Genomic DNA, 24457 nt, shown 5'->3' on the forward strand with positions numbered 1-24457 from the left:
AACATCCCTGTTTCTGCATAGTCTCTCTGTTTCTTTCTGGTCTATGTTACTTTTGGGCTCTCCCTTCACTTACAGGATCCCCTTTAATATTTCTTGCTTGGTTGGTTAAGTGATCACAAATTCTTTTAGTTTCTGTTTGTCCTGGGAGCTCTTTATCTCTCCTTCCATTCTGAATGACAGCCTTGCTGGATAAAGTATTCTTGGCTGCATGTTTTTCTCGTTTAGTACCATAAATATATCATACCAGTCCTTTCTGGCCTGGCAAGTCTCTATGGATAGGTCTGCTGCCAGTCCAGTGTTCCTACCCTTGTACTTAATTAAGGACCTCTTGTCTCAAGCTGCTTTTAGGGTTTTCTCTTTATCTCCGAAATTTTCAAGCTTCATTATGTGTCAGGGTGTTAATCTATTTTTACTGATTTTGAGGGGGGGTTCTCTGTACCTCCTGGACTTGAATGTCTGTTTCCATCCTCAGATTAGGGAAGTTCTCCTCTATGATTTGCTCAAATATACCTTATGTCTCTCTCTCTCTCTCTTTCTTCTTCCTCTGGGACCCCAGTAATTCTAATATTGTTTTGCTTTATGGTGTTGCTGATTTCTCGAAGCCTCCCCTCATGGTCCATTAGTTGTTTTTCTCTCTTTTGCTCAGCTTCCTTCCTTTCCATCATTTTGTCTTCTATGTCACTGACTCTTTCCTCTGCTTCATTTACCCTAGCTACTAGAGCATCCATTTTAGACTACATCTCAGTTAAAGCACTTTTAATTTCGGCCTGATTAGATTTTATTTCTGCACTAAGAGATTCTCTAGTGTCTTTTATGCTTTTCTCAAGCCCACTTAGTAACTTTATAATCATTATTCTGAATTCAATTTCTGGTATTTTACTTATATCCAGATCAATTAGATCTATGGCAGAGAGTATTACCTCTGGTTCTTTCTTTTGCTTTGAATTTCTCCTTCTAGTCATTTCATCCAGAGAAGAATAGATGAACAGTAGATGAACATTTTATATCTATAAAATATAATGTAAAAATGAAAATTAAAAAATAGACTTAAAAACATAGATTTGATAAAATGAGAAACTAGTTGAGAAGAAAAAAAAAAGGAAAAGGAAAAAGATTTTTAAGACTAAAGACTCATGAGAAAAAAACCTCAATTTCTATATACTCTTTTACCCTAGCACAGGAGTTTTTCAGTTCTGAGTGATCCATAAACTTGGTATATGATTGATGTTCCTGCTTGTCTTCTGTGGGAGGAGCCTGTTGCACTGATTCTCAGGTGTCTTTGCTAGGGGTGGAGTTACACCGCCCCTTGCCAGGGGGCCAGGCTCAATGTAAGCTGCTTAGGGTTGCTCTATGTGGCGTTTGTTCCATGAGGGCTTTTTGTACCACTTTAAAAGATGAAAAAAAAAAAAAAATTGCAGTGCCCAGATCTCCAGCCCCTGAGCTGAATGATCTAGGCCCCCACTCTTCAGTGCACCATCAGGGAAAAGCAGTCAAGCATCTTTGTGTGGCCAAACTCTGCAGACTCCTGCAATGCACACCTGCACCAATCGTCCCAGGGGAGTGTGTGGCGGGGGTGGTCTCACCAAAGTCTGTTGCTTATGGGCCCCTGCTCCGGGAGCAGTTGCCTAATCATGGGGGCACCTGTACCACTCCTCCCAGGAGAAGGAGGAGGGTCATGCAGGGGTTTTGCTGCTTGTTGGGACCCTGCTTGGAGAGTGGTCCCCGGATAGAGCTACCGTTTGTGCTTACGGCAATACCACGCTGAGACCCCACTCCTGGCCTCACTGATTGCAGCTGGCTTCCCTGCTCCAGTGCCTGGGAACTCTGCCACACTCAGGCACCCATGTTCTTTCTATGACCCCAGGATCGTGAGACCACACTGTCCCACCTAATGTTCTGCCCTTCTTTGCCACCTGAGCACATTTCAGGCAGGGATATCCCTCACAGGAACAGACTTCTAAAAGTTCTGATTTTGTGCTCCACTGCTATATCACTTTCTAATAGCCAGCTTCCGAAGGCTCCCTCCCCCTGAAGTTTATCTTCCCATAAATCCCCTCAAATTCACTTCTCTGCTCCTCCTACCTTGCAAAAAGTGGTTGATTTTCTACTTGTAGAATTGCAGAAATTCTTTTCTTAGATCTCAGGTTGAATTCACAGGTGTTCAGAATGATTTGATAGATATCCAGCTAAATTCAAGGGACCAGATGAAACGAGGGTCCCCTACTCTTCTGCCATCTTCTCTCCTCCTCTCCCCTTCACCTATTTTGCCCATCCTCCCACTCACCTGTTCTCTGGCATCCATCAGTTCTTTGTATTTTTAGTTCTCATTCTGCTGTTTGTTTATTCATTTTTTTGTATTCCACATATGAGTGAAATCATGGTATTTGTCTTTGTCTACCTGACTTATTTCACTTAGCGTAATACCCTCTAGGTCCATCCATGTTGTTGCAAATGGCACAGTCTCATATTTTTATGGCTGTGTAATATTCCTTTGTATATATACCACATCTTCCTTATCTATTTGTTTACAGATGGGCACTCAGGTTGCTTCCATATCTTGGCTACTGTAAATTATGCTGCATATATCTTTTTGAGTGAGTGCTTTTGTTTTCTTTGGGTAAATACTCAGTGGAATCACTGGATCATATGGTAATTCTATTTTTAATTTCTTGAGGAACTTCTATACTATTTTCCACAGTGATTGGATCAGTTCACATTCCCACCTTTTTAAAAGGAAACAGTGAGGGGAAAAAATAAAATGCCTCCAGAGGAGAGTAGATTCTAATACCTACAGACTTTTTCCTACACTAAGCCTTTCTGTTCTTTTTCATGCCTAGTTCAGGTTTTTTGGTCATCTTTAGCCTAGGTAAGAGGTTGGCCAGCTTTTTCTATAAGGAGTTAGATAATAAGTATTGCATAGTTTGTAAACCAAAAATCTCCATTGCCACTACTCAACTCTGACATTGTAGCATGAAAACAGCAATAGATAATATATAAATGAAAGTATACCTGTGTTCTGATAAAACTTTATTTATATGCATTGAAATCTGAATTGAGTACAATTTTTACATTTCATAAAATATTATTTTTCAAATTTTTGAAAGTATAAACACCTTTTTAACATGTTGGGCTGTACAAAAACAGGCCGTGGACCTGATTTGTCCTGCAGGATATAGTTTACCGATCATTGGCCTACACTATTGGAATTATTTTCTTACCCACCCCTATTATCTAATAAATCTGCATGTTAAACTGCACTCTATACTGTTCCAGGTATACGTTCTTAAAATACAAATGTGACCATGTAATCTGTCTCCATGACAAGCTCAGCTTCCTAAACAGGAGCTGTTCAGAAAAAGGCTGGGTGAGAGGGTGCAGGTGGTACCCTTAGGCAGAGGGGACAGGGAGAACAGTGCAGACAGAAAGCAGCATGGCATGTACAGAAACTGTCAGCTGCTCTACTGTTCACATATGGCACTGGGTTAGGGATGAGGTGGAGAAGTTGGCCAGACTTATTGCTGGAATGCTTTTCATGCTATATAAAGGAAATTGGACTTTATTTATTTTTTCTGGTGAGTTGCGCTTCAAGGATTTTAAGAAAGAAAATGCATGGTCAGGTTTCTGTTTTGTTTTATTTTTGTTTTTGTTTCAGTAGACATCCATTACCCTTAGAAATTAGGGTTCTAAGAAATGATCATTTTAAGTGACTTCACTTTCAGTAGAAAAGGAAGCAGAATTACAGTAGGTTAAGTAATAAATGATGGGTGAATTTTATTTTTTTATTTTTTTTATTTTTTTTTGATGGGTGAATTTTATATGAAAGACAATCAACATAATTTTGCAGCCCTAAATATTGATTGATTGATTGATTGATGTACAAATATTCATCCAAATAAATGCACATAAAAATACTTGCTGGAAAAGTACTGCAATGAATATAAGTGCTGAGACTCAAGTCAGGAAGACTACTTTTTGCTTCATGTTTACCACCTACTTAGGATTGGAGATTTAGTCAATTACTTAACCTTGGCTTCTACAACTAATAACAAGATAATTAAATTTGATGACAGCTTTCTGTAGCACCTACCAACATCTGCATGTCATTGATTTACAATAGATTCATATGTTTTAGAAAGATACTTTTTGCCACTATGGAACCTTTTAACCTATTGGATATTACCAGAAGTGGAGACTAATTGTTATGTTATATTTTTCTAATCCTGTTTTTTTTTAATCCTCTGTTCAATTTTAGCCTTGGATCAACTGTGCAATTCTCTTGTGATGAAGATTATGTCCTGCAAGGTGCTAAGAGTATCACCTGTCAACGGATAGCTGAAGTCTTTGCTGCTTGGAGTGATCACAGGCCTGTATGTAAAGGTAAAGAAAAACCTTTAAAATCAAAATGTTCTCTTGACATTTTAATAGTGTGAACTTTGTTCCACTGAGCATAAATTTCAATTAAATATTTGAGCTGTAATGCAGTCTTAAGGAAATACTTAACCTATGTCCTTAGCAATATTGTTAAAAATCTCTAATATGTGAACTGCTGTATTAGGTTCCCAAAGAGTTCCCAATGTAATAATTATATAAATATGTAATACAAGGCACTGGTGACTCTCTGGCTTCCCATATTACCAGTAATTACAGATAAGATTTATTCTCATCACCTTTCTACAAATTAAATATTTCCGTATAAATTAAATAAAACCCCTGTTTTCTAAACTTTATTAAGCTATGTTTGAAAATGCCTCATCTTGGCTTACTGGCACTCTTAATTGCTTCTTTGTTGTTGTTGTTATTTCATTTATTTATTTGAGAGAGAGAGAGAGAGCATAAGCAGGGTGAAAGGCAGAGGGAGAAGCAGACTCCCTGCTGAGCAGGGAGCCCAATATGAGACTCCATCCCAGAACTCCAGGATCATGACGTGAGCCGAAGGCAGATGCTTAACCAACTGAGCCACCCTGGTGCCCCTGTTATTGTTATTTTTAATAATGGCATCTCTGCATATTTCAATGTCTTAGTACTCAAAATGTCATTATCCCTTCTTCACCCTCAAGGAACATTTTCAGTGAGTCAACACACTCTATAGATTACCCTCAGGTGTAATAAGGGTGTTATCAGGGGAATAGAGAAGGGGCAGATTTGAGAGCTACTATAAAGGGACAAAGAGAAAGTATCTGACAACTGGATATGGAAAAAGGAAGTGACAAGAAAGAATCAAAGATGATGCTCAAAGATGAATCCATGAGATTAGAAAAATCTTAGGCTGTTAATAAGTATGAAGAAACTGAAAAATGGAGTTGTATGGAAGATTATCCATTTACTACAACATTATTATCATTGGTAACACTTACAGACATTTCCTCTGTGGCAGGCATAGTGCTAACCACTGTCTTATTTAATCCTGAAAACAAACTGATTGAGGCACTATTATCTCAATTTTAGAAATGAAAAGGTAAGATGTAAAGAGAAATAGTCACTTTCCCAAGTTCAAATACTTGGAAAATGTATTTGTCCTTAAGTCCTCAAGGCTTAAGTCCTTAAGACTTCATCGAAAGGGGAGAAAATCCAGATTTCAGAACATTAATGAGAAAACAGAAAATGATAAAATGGAAGCAACAGGTACCTTCCATTCACTTGGCAAAGGCAACTCAGAGTAAGAAGAGAGAATCTAGATGTTTCTTAGGTTCAAGTAAAGCTTTTCTGTTACAGGTAGATGTGTACTCATGACCTATCTTGTTTTCAAAGGCTTTGAAAATGACATGTAATGCAATAAATTTAAAAAGAAATAGTGAAATGGGGATAATAATAAAATAAGGCAAAATATTTCCATGTTCCTAAACAAAAGTTCATATACAATTTAGTAGACAACTTTAAAGAATGTTAGACTTAAATATGACAGCTGCCAAACAAACAGGGAAACCTAACCAGTTTACACACAAACAGTTGTCTATGAAATACAATTATAACAATGACACAGAAAAAAACAAACTTCTTCCAGGCTTTGAGGTCTGAAATGGCTTGCGTTGTTTTTAAAAAGTAGACACTGAATGATAGGTATTGTGGGAGTAACTTTCATCAATGTTCCGGCAATGAATAGAACAGTAAACTGCATAAAGTTAATTTTTTATGGTGTCCTCCACTCAAGACAAATTATAGTTATAAAGGACAACGTAGTGAAAATCGTGGTTCCAAGTGGTGTGATCCAAGTATCCTGCTTCAATTTTTCATAAATTAGATGTGTGCACTTTTTGATGGCAAAAAAGACTGGAAAAAATAGAGAGTAGATTTAAGAAAAAAAGATTAATGTTAATGCAGAAACAAAACCTCACACAGGAAGAAAAGTTATAGCCAGATCATGGAATTTAAGGTCTACATAAAGTAAGATTGAGACTATAAACCATCTTTTTTCATTCAAGACTCTCATTTCAATAAAAAGAATGAATCATTTTTATTACGATTGTAAATTGTTCAAAGGCAGAAATAATGTTACATTATTTTGTTATGTTTTACAAACCCGATAGCACAAGGGGCAGCTCTCTACTAGCTTCAGTCTCAAGAAATATTTGTTGAAAATTAATGTATGATTACTTTTCTTTGATTCCAAGACACATGATGATATATATCAACATACATATATTAGCTGGGAGGCATAAAATATGCATGTTCAAGATTCATATACTGATATTATTTCATCTAAATTTTACATCGTTTCTGCAGACACTAATCATTTATACATAGCTTTATTCGTTCTTTGTATGCAGGCATATGTGGGTATGGTTTATAAAGTACATTTAGCTATTAGAAATTACTGGCTATGGTGCTAGAAACAGTAATGGAAGGAACATGCTGAAATAGTAATTGAAGTTTTAAAATGACTATCCACAGTGAGTCTGAACAAAGAATAGTTTTCATGTCTCATGGGTGCTTGGACAGAATAAATAAGCTTTTTCCCAGACAGCAGCATAAATAACAATATCAGTGCACTGCACCTTTGAGAGGTTATTAATATAGCTGCTGTCTATGTATTGCATGGTTGAGCAATCAAGAAATGCTGATTTTAAAGGGACTGAAAGTTCACACAAATAACAAATTATGAATTAAAATAAAAAGAGCAATTTAGAAATTAATATTAATGGATTTTACACAAACCAGAAAAAGATTTTTATTCCCTAAATGGGATATGTATATGAGATATTTGCCAATTTACACTTATGGATACAATTATTCTTTTCTTGGAAATGCAATAAATATCCAAAAGCTGAAGTTTATGCAAAGAAGCAGATTATGCCCTTGAATAATATGTAGAATGTTTATTTTAGATATTCGTGATGTTCGAAGAAACATCATTCATTGAAGAATTGATAATTTGTTGACTGGGAAGTATTTAAGAGAGCTAATATTTATAGATTAGACAAAATTTTTGACAAATTTTCAGTCAATATTTATTTGGATGGCCCAAATAACCAGTTTTTATCTGTCAAGGCACAAGAGCATGAACCACTCATGAGAGTAATATAAGGGGTGACTAAGAGAGGATTAGAAAAGAAGACAAAAGAAAGAAAATACTGGAAACAGGTAAAAATCAGGGAGTCACCTTTTAATTCCATTACTGAATTAATTATTCACTTATTTTTTATGCAATTATTAATGTAATTATTTATTTTGGATTCCACAAACATTAATGAACATTGGTAGGGATGCCAAATTAATACTATGTTGGATAGGGGCGCCTGGGTGGCTCAGTCATTAAGTGTCTGCCTTCGGCTGAGGTCATGATCCCAGGGTCCTGGGATCGAGCCTCACATCGGGCTCCCTGCTCAGCGGGAAGCCTGCTTCTCCCTCTCCCAGTCCCCCTGCTTGTGTTCTCTCTCTCACTGTGTCTCTCTCTGTCAAATAAATAAATAAAATCTTAAAAAAAATACTATGTCGGATACACAGCATGTAATGGTTTTAATTATTTTGTATTACTTAAAAGGCATAAACGCAAAACTAGGTAATATATAGTAGACTATTTTGTTTACAAGAGAGGAATAATTCTCTGCAAAATTCAGATGAGGAAGATTATTTCCATGTTTGGAGATGGTCAGAACTTGAGATGGAGGAGCAGAACTTGGGAATTGTTTTGGATTTCAAACATAGGAAGTTGGAAAGCATTCCACATATAGAGGATATGTCACGAGTGAAATCACAAAGTGAATTGGCGTATCTGGGAAACAAGGTGGGGGAGGATGGGCATTCCAGTTTGGTTAGGTATATATATGAAAGAATATAAACTGGAGTAAGTTAGGAAGGGTTATGTTATATAACTCCTCCCTTAATTTTTTTGGAAGCACCCTAAATCCTTCATTCCTGTCCTCACCATTCTATAGTATATATACTACAACTGACTCATATGTTTTTGTTTGGACTATAATTTATCATACGTATTGCTGGCAGGCTAATCCCATCAAAATCTCACATTTGTTATGTCCCAATAATGTTCAAAGGCCCCATTTTATTTCTCAACTTCACACTGTGAGCCAGTAAAATGAGACAATCAAGAATGTGAACTCAGGTATCAGAGTATGTCAGTTCAAATCTTTGATCTTCTACGTAAGTAATAAACTCTCTTCATAATTATCAGATTTCTTATCTGTAAAAGAGAGTTCTAATACATTAGGACCTACTCCATAGGGAGTTAAGAATTTGTATGAGGATGCAATGAGGTAATCCATATAAAAGCATCAAGAATATGAGCTGAAACACAAACACTTAATGGATAGAATTGGTAGTGCTTGGGGAGCTGCCGCTAATAGTTAACTCATTTGATTTCCAAAATCACCCATGATTTGTCTCCATCCAGGTATTTCTTTAATTCTCACCAGAAGTTTGTCCCAGCATCTCAATACTGAACAGAATCACTGTCCTAATTTTCATATACATGTGACTTGTCCTGAATGAAAGCATACCTATTAACCATATTCTGCCCACCCACCTTTCAAAGTCTTACTCACCTTTCACCTCCTCCAAAACTTCTCTCCTATTTCAATTATCCTTTATCCCTGCTTCTTTAATGCCACTTCACATTTACTATCACACAATTACCACACAATTTAGTACTTAATTCTCTTTGGCAGTGATTCCTCACCATTTTATGGTCAATAGATTTATTTCTTCAACCAAAATCACCTTAGAAAGAACAAAATAATCAATACTTCTATAGTGCTGGGATTTTCATTGGATCTCTTTTGAATATTGCCAAGAAGAGAACAGTTACCAATATGATATATCTATAATAGATAGATTGACAGCCCAGTGCCACCTTTGATTTTAAATGGAAGGATCGCTGAACCTCAGTTCAATTCCTTTCTTCACATACAAAGGAAAAATAGGTATCACAGTTTATTTGATAGATAATTGCTCTGGCCAAAGCTAGGGGCCATGACCCTCATTAACGAATATTTATTAAGGGCTTTGGGGGTCTTAAAGTTTTCAAACTTCTCTCACATATGTGTCAGGTTCCTACTCATATTTTACTTTTTACTCTTCTTCACAGGGTTTAGTCCAGTGACCATTATGCCTATATTTTTGTGCATATGATAGTTGCTAAATAAACATTTTGAACAAATATTATGGGGAGACTTAGTTCATTGTAACAAAGAGTTTAAAAAGATAGTAATGTGCTGATTGTAACCAGAAAAAGTTGCCTGGTGGAAGACTTCCTGTTATGCAAAAGCAATTAGAAAATTTTGCCCAAGAGCAAACCAGAACCCGCTGAAATTTATCAACCAGAAACACATATAGCAGGTGTTTGTCTGTAGCTGTTATTGATGCCTTCTTAGTTTCATGGAATAATGTTACAGATGAGATGATGCATAATAAGGGTGATATTAGCAATTAATAGAGTGACATATGGTGAAGAAGATAGACAGATGGTTTAGATATGGATATTTATCATACACTCATGTTTCTTGATGGTCTTTTTTTCCTAAAAATAATAGTTTGAAATTTTTTATATAATTTAATTTTAATAAGCAAATTCATTTTACTGAGCTCTGACAATGAATATATTTTAATGAGAAGATGTCATTTACATGTTATGTGATGCAGATGATAGTGATGCATTTATGTATATCATTTAAAATTCAAAACTACCCGAACAATTAGAAATTTTGCATTTCAATAGTGCCCTTCCAACAACTGCTCAGAAATACATTCCACACATTTTGCCTACCTCATAAATTTATTAGGAAAATATGCAAATAGTTAGCAAATAAATAATTGTCATATAATGGGGGGAAAGTATCTCGATAGTTATCAGTGAGAACATTCTATTGCCACTCTTCCATTTCCTGGGTGTATGACCTTGCTTATCTTGCTTAACATTTCCTAGGCTTCCGTTTGCTTTTTTGGTGATTACTGTGGACTTCTTCCAATTATAAATTCTAAATATTCTTAAGTACAGTTACTGCTTTTCTATACTTTAGAACATGTTAAGGTTATTCTTAGTTAAATGTTTGTTTTGGTACGCTCTGGCAGTTGTAACAAAAATAGCATAAACTGAATGGCTTAAAACAACAAACATTTATTTCACCATTGTGGAGACTGTGAAGTCCTAGATGATGACTGGTTGGTACAACTTCCTCACTGTAGCCTTCAAACTGTAACCTCATGTGGTGGGAAGGGGAGGGGTCTCTCTTGGATCTGTTTTATATGATCACTAATCCCATTCCTGAAGGCTCCTCCCTTACCAACTAATCATCTCCCAAAATCTCTACCTCCTAATATTGTCACGTTGGAGGTCAGGATTCAACATAAAAATTATTTTGGGGGGACACAAATATTAAGTCCATAGCAATGTTCTCCTTTACCTTTGCCAGCCCAGTGTCTGTCTCAGTTCCTGGCACAAAGCAGGCAATAATAATAACAATAATAATGATGGTAACATCTGATAAACATTGCTAACAGAGTATTACTGTGCTTTATTGTACTATGTTTTAGGTAGCAGTTTAAAAAATAGATAAATGTTGCTTTTACTTAGGGCCAAAACTGCAGTTATCAGTCACCAAAGTGTTTCAAAGTAGTTTAGAATCTGTGGGTCTTTTATACCTCATTTACTATTTAAAATATAATTTCATATTAAGTTAAAGGATTATCTTTGTTTATACATTTCCATACTAATAAGTGTACTTCTATGATATCTTCATTTTAAATAATGTATCCTTAGAAAAACAAAGTTGATTATAATGTGATTCTTGATCCTGCTATATTCTAAGGGCTATAGTTTTGAGAGTTCTTAAATGGAAAATGAAGATATTAATTATTAAAATTTATCAATAACAATTATATGTGAGTTGGGAGAGAAAATAAACAAGAAGCAACTCTTTTATTTTTGGCATACATAATTTTAAAGCCCTGAGGATTTGAAATTTAATGGGAATAAAGGGGACTATGCAATGAACAAAGCACAAATGACTAAGGAAATAATAACCTAATAAACAATGGACATTTTGGCTGAACAGCCAAGGAAAAACCTGAAATGCGTTATCTTTATGCAAGGATGAACAAATTGAAAACTAGTAAAATCAGCACAGGAAATTCAAAATTTGCAGGAGAAACTACTTATTTGAAAGGGAATTTCAAAGAATTGTTAAAATGAAATGACTTTTTTGTGTTTTGTATTTTTACAGTAAATCTATGAAATTCCTCAAAATTCCCTTGTAATGTAGAAAGCCTTCTAGCCTATGTTTGCTGACAGGATGTGCTATTATCACAAAGCACCTGGATGATCTAAGATGACTTATTACCCTTTCCACTAATTCTGATCACATAAAATGATGGGAAAAGTAAAGATGGTGGAGTGAGGGACTCCCTTACTAAGCTCCTCCATAGTGCAAACTCACTTTTGTTTTAAAATAGCAGGATAGCTACTTTTAGGCAAAAAGTTTGTGGAAAAAGTGATCATAGTGCGATCACTAGAATGTCTGACACTTTTTATATGCACTCAAAATAGAGAATTGTACAATGTGAAACAAAAAATATGCAGACCTGGGAAAGACATAGACACCAAATAGGAAACAAAAGGCATAGGCAAAATATACAGAGACAGGATTGATGAGAAGGGGAAAATTATTAATATTTAAATTGAGTTTATTTGAAATTTAAGGAATCATGAATTTTACCCTTGATATGAACATATAGAATTTATCACATTTTGGCAGACCTTTCATTGAATTAAGGTGTAAGCTATGTTTTACTGTTTAGCTAATCTGACTGTAATTTTTCTGGATCTCTAGGTTTATAGCAACAGCATCCCCAACAACTATCCATGCCTGGTACATGGCAGACACCCTCACAGATATTTGACTGAATGAATGTTTTGTTTCTCACTATGCTAGATGCAACGTAAGAAGCACAGAATAGAATTGAACAAATCATGCCCTTGAGGAATTTACAGTCTCGTTGAAAACAGTACATTCAAAATGAAACAACCAGAGAACATCCCTAAAGCCACAGAGGCATGGTTGCACAGACAATGTTTATGTCATAAAGACAATTCAAAACAAAGGAAGTACAGAAGACAGAAATGAGAATGTTAACCTTTCGGAAATAAATTCCATAGACCATGAATATATCACTTAGTCACTTTCTCTTCAAGCTGAATATTACTGCATATTTCTTTATTTTGGAAATAATTTTTTAAACAAAATGGATATTGGAGTGCTAAATATTTATTTGGTAAAAGGAGAAAAAAAGGTGAGTTAGAAATTATCTTTCTTTCAAGATGGGTGCTCTACTTTAGTGGGAAAAACACAACAGAAATATGTGTATTACCATACATCACAATAACAGACATTGCAGATGAATAGACACAGTGCTTTACATTCAATGAGGATAAACAACCATTCTGCTTAGAAAAGTCTAGAAAATTTAATTAAAAAGCAAATAGGGATTTAAGAAGGAGAGGCAGACAGACCGGTAAGTTAGGTATGGAAAGATATACAAGACAGAAAACTATACATAAAGTTGCAGGGTCATGAAAGAGACTTATATTAGAAAGAGAGCAAGACACTGATGAATGAAATATGGAAGAGCATAAACATATTGAAGGTGGCTAAAATGGAGATATGTTGGTTAAACAGATGGATCTTATTTTGAAGGGTCTTATATGCCAATGACAAGGTAAATATTGGGTTTTGGATGCATAAAGAAGGTGATTTTTTTATTTTTAATTTTTTAAAAGGGATTACTTATTAATTTAATTCATTGAACAAGTATTTATTCAGTGATAATTATGTGCCAGTCAGACACTGGGGTAAGTACCAGAGATAAAAAGATAATTAAGACAAAATCTCTACTTGCAATGAACTTACTCTCAATGGTGGGGGGCAAGAGAAGATCCCAGAATTAATATACAATTATAATAATTTATCATAAACTCCATGCTAGAGTTATATAAAAGGTGTTCTGGGGCTTGACAGAGAAGACTTCCAACAGGAGGCAGAAGCTGAGCTGAACCTTGAAAACACAGTAGACAAGGCTAAGGAAACAGTGACGGTTATGTAGGGTACACCAGATAGAGGGAACCACATGGGAAAAGGCATAAATATCAGGGTGCACTGTATTATAGAAAATGGAATATGAGTGGAGAGAGGTAACACTGAAGGCAGGGTGTCCAGTTTGACTTTTGATTAAGTCAATGATAAGAGAAATGCAGAGAAGGGGTTAGAAGAGAAGTAGATTGGAGAGGATACCAATATATAAAGGATAAGGGGAGGAAGTTAAGCCTGTGAAAGAGACTAAAAAGTAGTAGCTGGAAGTAGAGATGGATAATAGGGGAGAATGGTGTTGTAACACCACAGTGAGGAGAGATTTTATAAATGAAGTGTGGTCAACATTGTTAAATGCTGCACAGTGGTTGAGAAAAATAAGAACTCCTTGAGTTCAACAGTGAAGAGGATACCAGTGACCTTGGTAAAACCATTTTCATTGAAATTGTTGATGTGGAAGACACATGGCTATAGTTGAGGAGTAATGAGGTGAGAAGAATTGAGGCTTGAAGTGAAAGCAGAAGCTTAACTGTAAGGCAAAGGCAAGAGCTAGGTTAGTAGACAGAGGAGCGTGAAATTAGGGAAGGGCTCTTTTTAAGATATGAAAAGTTTAAATGATAACATGGCTCAGGTGCGTGTGAGACATTAAAGATAAAGGTGAGACTAACATAACATGATAAAATAAAATTTAAAAAAAAGATAAAGATGAGAGCTGGGCCGATTGGAAGATACAGTTCTCCAGTATGAAGGGTCTGGAGTTCAGAATAGAGGGGATTGCACTGAGGTTGGATAGGAGTTCACACACTCTCCTTTCAGGTGGGAGACTGTGAGGAAGGAACCACTGAAGGTGCAGATAATTTTATAGGTGGGAAAGAGAAGGCATTATTCTCAAATGGTGCTCTTCCTCCTCCCCAGTTTTTTTGTTTTTTTTTTTTGTCTGTAAAATAGATGAGGTTATCTAAGGAAAGGAAGAAATCCAGCAGTTCTGTGATTAAGTAGGATGGAACTGAAGATGAAATTGATAGGAATAGAGAGCTAGGGGAAGTTACCAAGCACTCAGCCTCTGAGAAACAGGTTCATATCCTGAGGGTTTCATTTAGCCCAGTGGTCCTCATCCCTGGCTGCACATTACAATCACCCAGAGAGCTTTTGAAATAAAAACCCATGCCCAGGTCCTAACCTACAGCAATTAAATGCAAGTCTCTAGAGGATTAGATAATTCAGTTCATATATCCCCTCTGAGATAAATTGGTCAGTTTAACTGCATTGAGGATTCAAAAACAGCTTGAAATGATCCTCTGTTTTCTTAGGAAGCCTCTCCCTCCTTCCCAAGGAGTAATGTACTCACAGGCAGGCTGTTTGGAACATTTAGTTATGCGTATCGTATTCCTGTTCTACAGAGTAGCAAAGTGGAAGTTTGATGCATTCAGGTCACCAAGGCAAAGCATCAGCTCACCACTTCCTCTTCTTACTGGACACATCCAGATAGGAGAGCAATATAAATTTGCATGTTAAATGTCAAAGATGGACTCATTTTCATACTTATCATGTATTACCAGCTGGAAATGGCACCAATTTACTTTTGAGATAAGTATTTCTTGGGAAGAAATGAAATGGGGTCACAACTGAATGAGCTGCACTTCATTTGCACTTCTGCTGTCCGTTTTGGACAGCTTTAGCTTATTTATTCCAAGGAAACAAGGCAAGGCAAATGTAGGTTTATAGCATGGAAATAATTTTGAGAAGAAAATTAAATAACACTATGACTTTATGAAACATGAATTATTTTAAAAGTTTGTTGTAAGTGCCAACATTTCAACATATGCATTACTTTTGTATGTCCTTTCCTTGTTGTCTATTGATTATCCAATTCATGCAGCACTTGCTTTAGTGGCTCATTATTTTAAATATTTTCTTTTAAAAAATACTTATTTCAAATTTCACATTTCCATTTTACAGTTAAGGTCAATATTTATGACTTTCTTACTGAGTACTATTTCATTACAAAACTCTTCTTAGTTTTTGCACAAATTAAAAGGGCATCTTGGATGATTTTGAGATGTTCTAAGCCTATTTAAAGTTAATGAAATTCCAGGGTGCCTGGGTGGCTCAGTTGGTTAAGTGTCCGCCTCTTGATTTCAGCTCTGGTCATGACCTCAGAGTCATGAGATTGAGCCCCTTGTCAGACTCCACACTGAGCGTGGAACATTCTTAAGATTCTCTCTTTCCCTTTTTGGCTGCCCTTCCCCACCCTCAGGAAGGAAGGAAGGAAGGAAGGAAGGAAGGAAGGAAGGAAGGAAGGAAGGAAGGAAGTTAATAAAAGTTCATGGTCATTTTCTTGGCCTTGGATAAACTGCTTTTTCAACTTTTGAAGGATAAATATTTATGTTTAACAGGATCTGCAGTTATATATTTATCCTGAAAATAAATACCTTGGGTGTTATAACATTGTTACCTCTTAATAACCATTAGCACATCTCACATCTCCCTGAATATTTCCACCAAACTCTAAGGGGAAAAGAAAAGACAACAAAATATTTATATATAGAAAAAAAGGCAAAAGAAATAAGAAACATTTTGTTGCTTTTCTAGATCTGCTTCCTCACAGATCAAATGTAGCTTTCGATAAGACTATTAGAAATGCCTTCTGAAAAGCTTATCATTTACCATTGTTTACATTTATTTTGTTCTTTTCTGCATAAAATTTCTTTCAAAATTATGCAAGTGTGGCATATGATATTTTCCTTCCTATTTAGAGTATTTTAAAAAGAAAATAAATCATAAAGACCATGTTGTTAAGAAGTGTTTTGTGAGGTCTTCATAAAAGGACTCCAGTTTTCACCATTTTCATAACCATAAAACTATTTATTAATTAAATACAGCAGCATTCATTCTGAGCCATGAACACCAAAGGCCACATTTAGCTTTTCTTTTTTTCTTTTTTAATTATTTCATCTGTTAGAAAGTACTGACAGGACTGGCTGATGTGAATCTGTCCCTCACCCCCTCAGCCCCCAGTAAAGCTTAACTGCCTGATAAAGTTAAAACCTGGGAGTACTATGAGTAGTTTATTTTAGAAATTATAATCACTAAGGAAGGAAATGGGATTTACAGTATATTTAGAGTGAAAAACTGCAATTTCAAACAAATTGTAAGAGAGATACTGAAATTTACCTACAAACTTGTAAAGACATTACAGCCCAGTCGTACTTTCAGGGGCTGAGAACTAGAGTCAAAAAGAATGTATGTGCGGGAAGACATCTACAGACTGAAGTGGCAGTACAGAGACTTAGTGGAGGAACTCTGATTTTAAGAAGACAAGTGCAGATCATACATAGATGGTTGTACATAAGACCAGCATTGAATATTGATATGTGACATACTTGTAAGAACCCTGCCAGGCTGTCTAAAGCCAAGAAAGGTTAGAAATGTGAAGTATGCTGAAGAATAATAATTTAAAAAATTATTTATATGAAATAAGGAAAGCAATTATACATATAATTATATATATAATAATTATAATGTAGGCAGGTATTTCCTAAAGTTATCTTTGAGTATTAATAATAAACACATAGAAAAGGTGTTCAGATAAACTGACAAATTGTTACATTACTTTACAGAACTTGTCAGAATTTTTAATATTCCTTTTTTTTTTGTTTATCTTTAAAAGTAGAGATGTAGTGTGTAACACAGGCTCCCAGAAAATGCTGATCTGGGCTGAACATTTTGGAAGATGCTGATTTGGAGTGTGTAGTTGCAATCATTCCCTAACTGTTCTCGCCTCTAGCTTCTCTGTTCTCGCATTTGCTCCTCATTATCATTACTAGAGTACCCTGATTGAAAAAAAAAATAATAATAAATAAAAACAAAACCCTTTCAATATGCCATCCCATTCTGCAAATAATACATTGTTAACTGTTCAATTCAAAATTTCTTTTATTTTTTTTTATTATGTTCAGTTAGCCAGCATGTAGTACATCATCAAAACTTCTTAAGGGATGCCTGGGTGGCTCAGTTGGTTAAGCGACTGCCTTCGGCTCAGTCATGATCCTGGAGTCCCGGGATCGAGTCCTGCATCGGGCTCCCTGCTCGGCAGGGAGTCTGCTTCTCCCTCTGACCCTCCCCCCTCTCATGCTCTCTGTCTCATTCTCTCTCAAATAAACAAATAAAATCTTAAAAAAAAAAAAAAAAAAAAACTTCTTAATGTGGCATTTTGGAGCCTCCAAATATTGTCCCTGAACTTTGTTTCAACTTTATTTTTTCTTAGTTCCAAACACTGCTCCAGAAAGCTAAATAATAAAGCTAAATGTCCTATATGTCCCTTTAGTGAAAGGAAAATACTTGGATTCAAGAACTATCTCCTCCATTGTGTGTTTTGGGTGATGGTATATATCAATATCTTTAATTTCCTCTCTCTCACAGGAATTGTGCTGACTATATATATTATCTATAATGCAATAATTTTGCTTTTTGTAGATGAAAGTAGATCAAATAAATGAGAAACCACAGCCCTTAAGTGCTGGAACCAGGATTCAAGTTTAGTTGTGTACAGTTTCAAAGTTCATGTTGTTTTCACTCTCCACACTGAGTTAAAGAGCCTAAAACACAGAGACGTGCAGAGTATACAGACCATGGACGTGATGAATATCAGTTGAACTGTGCAAAGTTTTATGTAGTTTTGATTCTTATGAAGTTTCTTGGGAAAAAGATTGACTCTCAGTTTCAGCTTATATAAGACTTTTGGCTTCCTTAGGTAGGAATTTTTTTTTCCTGTACTACCTAAATCCTGACTCAACTGTGTCTGTGGATTTTGTCCAAATAATTTTTCTGATTTAACTTCTCCCTTTTCTGGTTCATCTCCCCTGAGTTGTCCCTTGGAGAAATCCCCCCCTTCTTTTTAAAACTAAGGGTCTCACCAAATTTCAAATTTCATCTATTTGATGGGTGGATATTCATAGTTTATCTTTTATCTTCTTCACAGTCAAAAATTATAGTAAACATTGGCATACTTAATTATACTTCAAAAATGTACCCCAGAAAGCTTGAGGTTATGGTTAATATATACATTGATGAGTTTTTAGAGAAACATGGAATTTCACAAATGGATATTCAGGACCTATGGCCATAATCTGCAAAAAATAAGGGAAACAATATTATTTCTTAGTAAAGAAGAATTTGGATGTGTGGGTGAGAAGAGGAGGAAAAATCTGGAAAGTTGGTAGGGTATTAAGCAATATGGGAAGAGACTGAAGCCTTAGGAAAAAGCAGCCAGTGAGAAATCCTTGGATCAGATGAAGAAAGGATCTATGAGAAAGGAATGATCTAATATATAATCCTAAATAATCCTAAATTAAATTTCTAATTTAATGTTTTGTGTTGCTGCCATGTAAACTCTTTACCTTGTCTCCGTCCCCACATCTTAAGTTATAAGTAATAGTTGATCCTAGTAATTGATAGTGGTTAGGGAAGACTAGGTAATAAATAAAAAGAATAATTATCTCCTTTTCCAATTATTAGAGGGTTTTTTTTTTGTTGTTGTTAGTGAAGTTTAGAGTTCTCAGATATTGTAGAGGCTTGATTTTATTAAAGCATGGGAAGATGTGTGAGCTGTTATTATTATTTGTTGTTCTTTTGATAAATCTTGTGGTGCATTGCTTGATAGGAGCTCTGGTGATATAAAAATAGTAGTCATTCTTTTTCAGCCTTATGGACTCAGTATGTGCCTCATAGGGATGTCAGAGGAATGTGTCAAGAACTATGAAGGGTCTGAGGTTCTACCATACTTGCAAATTTATAAGTTAGCTTGCCATACTTTTATGGATGCTAGCAGAAATCAAAAGACCCCTAGGTCTGGGACAAATGACAGTTTACTACTCACAATATGAGTAGAAGGCAGATCATTACCATTGTTGTCAATTCCCTGAGCCCCCGGTTTCTTGAAGACCAGGTAAGAGTTGTTCATGCAATAGGTTGCATTTTAGGAAAGGAACCCTGAGCATTGAGAATCCAAATCTTTTATAATGGGCAGTATGCATGCCTATTTCTTTGCTCTGGAGGGAGATACTATCTCTATCTTCCAAGACTATAAGTAAACTTGTCCTTTGCTCTGGAAGGAGACACTGTCTCTGTCTTCCAAGGCTGTTCAATATATAAGCAACCTTAAAAAGATACTCCAGAACAAAGACAGTTAGTGCTTTTGCTTGCAAGATGTGTACAATTATGATAGACCCATGGAGAATTGTCTCCTGACAATATCTACCTCTCATTTCTCTATCTTGGCTTCTGGTGCATTTTCCCATGAGAATTCCCATTAGTCAGAGGCTGATTAATCAGAATGCCAGAGGCTGGAAACAAATCTATTCAATTTTCATCATACAGCATTTAATTAAGATTATTATCAACAGGACTCCAAACTACAGAATGAGGCCAATCCCCAGGGATCCAAACCCAACTAGCATAACAAATTACATCAACCATCAGTGTCTGCATTAAAAAATCATGTGGCTTTTTTCCTTTCATTTATATATTGATATTTGCACTTGTCCCAAGGTGTTAATCCAGGTACTGTGAGATACATTAACAATTACCTTGGCTCACAAGGTAGAAGTGTAGGGCAATTCTACCATCTCTAACAGCTCTGACCAGCAGTTTAGGTTGATGTGAGTGACTTCAGAACCAAGGTGGTATCATTGATCATTTCAGCTAAGGCCAGTAGCTTCCCCCACGTACCCAGGATAACCTCAAATGGTGAGATCTCCACAGTTATCTTATTGTTACATGATTTATAGGTGGTATTTCCTTAAACTCTTGAATGTCTCTTATTAATACCCCTAAATCATATTTTGGAAAGGAAGGCTGGTTAATACATGTCTTCCCCATAAGAAGAGTCCCTAGGGCATACCTCATGCCTCTGGAAAGAACCTATTTTTTAAAATTGCTGCCCTCACCCCCAAGGAGGACTACATCAGTCAGAGGACCCCAGTTGATAGTGCTTTCAAAGTGCTTCCAGATGGTTGGTAAAAACAGCTTTTGCAGTGAAGTTCAAATAATAGAGTTTGGTCCTTGTTTTGGAAGAACTCTCTGTCCTAGTCATCTATGCCATCAGAAGGTTGACATTTGTCCACCCCATGCAATGACAAAGTAAAAACTATAAGAATGGAGATGGGAAAATATCTGGAGGTAAGAACATGTGTTTTAACTGGGAGGTGTAGAAATTGGGGTTATCTCCTGCTGTTTCCATAGACCTCTTGGTTAAGGTTAAGGACAATCATGGTCAAACCATTATAAAAAACATGGGTCAGGAGATAACAGATCTATCAGTAAGTTAAATTTATGGACTCACAACAGTTAGGGAATGCTATCCTAAAGTATTTTCCTTAAAAAAAGACTCCAGGGTGCCTGGGTGGCTCAGATGGTTAAGCGTCTGCCTTCGGCTCGGGTCATGATCCCAGAGTCCTGGGATCGAGTCCCACATCAGGCTCCCGGCTCAGCGGGGAGCCTGCTTCTCCCTCTGACCCTTTCCCCTCTCATGCTGTTTCTCTCTCACTCGCTCTCTAAAAATAAATAAAATCTTAAAAAAAAAAAAAAAAGACTCCAAAGGTGATTCTGAGAAACAGATGTCACTCCCTCTGTCATACTGCACTATCCCTCTATACCAGGTGTTGTTCCCCCTTCACCATCACAAAATCTGTGTGTCTTTTTCATCTTTTCTCCAATCATCAAATATTCTTATATGGACATTTCATTCAAATATATCCTATAAAATAGGAGTTAGGGCATTTTTATAAAACTTTCAGAGACTCAATATGTCCCCAAATTTGGTCCTTCTGTAAAGGGGCTCAGTGATCAGTGTATACTTAACAAAGTGATCATTATCCTTAAAATCTACTCAGTGATCAGTGTATACTTAACAGTGATCATTATCCTTATAATCTAGGGTTATGTCAGTACAATGAAAGAATCCAGGTCACTGAAGCAGTTAAGTCTGAATCCCCTAAACCATTTTTTTTTTTTTTTTTTACCCAGACTGCAAAAACAAGCAGATGTATAAAAACCAAGCAGGGATGTAGTTGCTATTAGAGGAAGAAAGACAAAGCATGCCATACCAGGAATGGTCAAGATAGAATCTCAAACTGCAAAATAGATCTGTATATACCCCAGCCCTTTGATCATTACCCAGAAAGTAGATAAGAAATGATCCCCTTCTGGAGATGGTCTCATTCAGTGACCAAACTGTCTTACAAAAGCTTGTGGACCAGAAGAAGGGAATGAGGTGGAGTTAGGGACATTTTTAGGTCCATTTTTAAAGAGCCCTTTCTAACACTCAGCAATTCCAGATGCTTGCAGATGGTAGAGAACATGAAAAGTCCATCAAATACTTTTACTATTAGCCCATTTTTGAGTGGCTTTTGTGATAATGGTTCAACCACTTTCAGACTGAAAATAGTTCTGAAAGTCAAAAACATGACAAGTTTTATTTCAAGGCTCCAATAGTATGGATTTGGATTATCAGACTGGATCAGCAACGCCATAATCTGAACAAGTGTCAACTACTGATAAGCACCACTGATAACTTTGAGAGGAGGTCACAGGTCAGTTGTAGTCAATCTACCAGAAGCAGGCAGGAATCTGACTTAGGTAATGTGACTTCCCTTACCACAAGACAAATGGGACAGCTTTTAGCAGAAATCAAAAATCTTGGATGTGATGATTTTTTCTGTACCAGGAACATAGAATCCTTTACTTGGTGCCCAGTTTATAATAATATATATATTGCCATGTCCAGTAAGATGATTGGTGGAATTTTTGGTAGTGAAGGCTTGACCAGCAGCTTGGTTCCAGTAGGTCTCATCAGAGAAAAAGTCCTTAACATGGGCATCTGCATTAATGACTCAGATGGTTTAATTGTTAGCCACATTTGTTTTCAGAGTTCACAGCCCCAAAAAGGTATCTTTCATCTTCTGATCTGTAGTCTTCCAAGTAGGAGACTAAATATCTAAGATATTGACAACAATCAAAGTCAGTAAATATATAAGGCTCATCAAGGGATTATTGACCATAGCTTTGGGAATGGCCTTGAATTCTGCCCATTGAGTAGAGTGATCATGTCCATTTTATATTTTGTAAGGCAAATGTTAAGTTTGAACAGCCATAGTACATTAGCAGGATAGCATCATTGAGACAGGCCCATGTATTTAGGGCAAACTCGGCATTGATGGTACATTGAACCAGAGGTTTACTTGAGACAGTGAAGATAGGGGATAAAGTTTTCCCCAGAAGAAGGAAAAACTCTTTTTCCTATAAAACTGAGATGTCTTTAAGTCCAAGCATGATGCATTCTTGAAAATATCATTTCCATTTGACAAGAGGGGTTTATGGGTCCTCCTCACCTTGTTATTCAATGAATAGAAGTTGACCCACCAAAAATGGGAATATCAAGCTGGAGAGTCACAATAACTCTGTAGGTCAGACATTCAGATTTGATAAGAACCCCATATAAAAATAGCTGTTTTTCAAAAGGAATGTACCTAGTAACCTTGCTATTGACAATGGCTTCCTTTTGCCAGAGACTTCAATTAGTAAAACCATTAGTTACAGACATTTATAGCTCAAAAGAGTTATTTATATTGCAGGGTAAAAGATAATAGTACTCTTCTACATGATGATCTTCACAATTGAGAGAATCCTCTTTGGCATTTGTGGGCATTCATAGTACAAGCATCAATACTAATTATATATTAACAGTAGAATCCTTAACAAAAATACATTGTATTGGCCCAAAGAACCCTGCTCCCAAGACACCATTAGTTTTTGTTCCTCAATGTGATTTCTACTCAAAAATCACCAATTTCATTTGGGCATCCAGCATTCCATAGGACTAACTAGAATGGTGACTTAATTGCCTCTATCTAGAGTAATAAAATTGTTTTTTTAAAGATTTATTTGTTTATTTGGGAGAGAGTGCAAGTGGGGGGAAGGGCAAAGGGAGTGGGAGAAAATCCCCAAGTAGACTCCCCACTGAGCACAGAGCCTGACATGGGGCTCGATACCAGGACCCCAAGATCATGACCTGAGCTAAAATCAAGAGCCAGACACTCAACCAATTGAGCTATCCAGGTACCCCTAGAGTCATAAAATTTTGAATCTGTCCGGTCTCCTAAATTCTCCAGCATATTTGGAGAGCTTAATATGACCTTTGGTCCCCATTGGGGGTCAGAAAGACTTCAGTCCCACCCTTAATGATCCTCATCTTTAAAGCAACAGATCAGGTTGGTGGAAGGAGGGAGGGTTTAGGAAACATGGGGCAAGAGAGTGGCTTCATGCCAACAAAGTTGAGTTTACTTTTAGTTTTTTTTTTTTTTTTTAAGATTTTATTTATTTATTTGAGACAGAGAGAATGAGAGACAGAGAGCATGAGAGGGAGGAGGGTCAGAGGGAGAAGCAGACTCCCCGCCGAGCAGGGAGCCCGATGCGGGACTCGATCCCGGGACTCCAGGATCATGACCTGAGCCGAAGGCAGTCGCTTAACGAACTGAGCCACCCAGGCGCCCTTACTTTTAGTTTTGAGTAGTGTAGTGGCTGCCTTCAAAATATTTTTAGATATCTGAGTCACTTTCTCATCCTCTAGTAAGTCAACTTTGTCAGCATTGAAAACTCAGTCTGAGGCAATAAAACCCTGAATATTAGCCAATGCTTCATTTATGGTTTCCTTTGGGGGTTTATCTCAGTAAAATCTCCCCAAGAGGGTCAAATCTCCATTATAGCAGCCAGACCCATTGTCAGAGATTCTGAAGTCTTTTAATGGTATCTCCAAATGGATCTGTGGTTGACACTATACACTGCAGAAAGTTCTGAGTCATTAGATGGTCTCACTATTTTCATTCTTCCTTATCAAGCATTATTCTTCCAGCTGTCTCACCTCTGAA

The 24457-nt window shown here is 36.4% G+C and overlaps 1 protein-coding gene across 3 annotated transcripts in view; it reads left to right on the forward strand.

Annotated features, from left to right (window-relative positions):
- Positions 1-24457, forward strand: part of CSMD3 (CUB and Sushi multiple domains 3) — a 1202189-nt gene that overhangs the window by 552072 nt on the left and 625660 nt on the right. For all 3 annotated transcript variants that reach the window (XM_045896021.3, XM_045896023.3, XM_045896024.3), the window contains one exon: positions 4253-4377. In XM_045896021.3, the coding sequence (XP_045751977.1) occupies positions 4253-4377 (125 nt within the window). The remainder of the gene's footprint in view (positions 1-4252; positions 4378-24457) is intronic.

The sequence above is a fragment of the Mirounga angustirostris genome, unplaced genomic scaffold (genome assembly GCF_029215605.1).
Source record: "Mirounga angustirostris isolate CCGP_5_RB_7025 unplaced genomic scaffold, mMirAng1.0.hap1 SCAF_4, whole genome shotgun sequence".
Taxonomy (NCBI): domain Eukaryota; kingdom Metazoa; phylum Chordata; class Mammalia; order Carnivora; family Phocidae; genus Mirounga; species Mirounga angustirostris.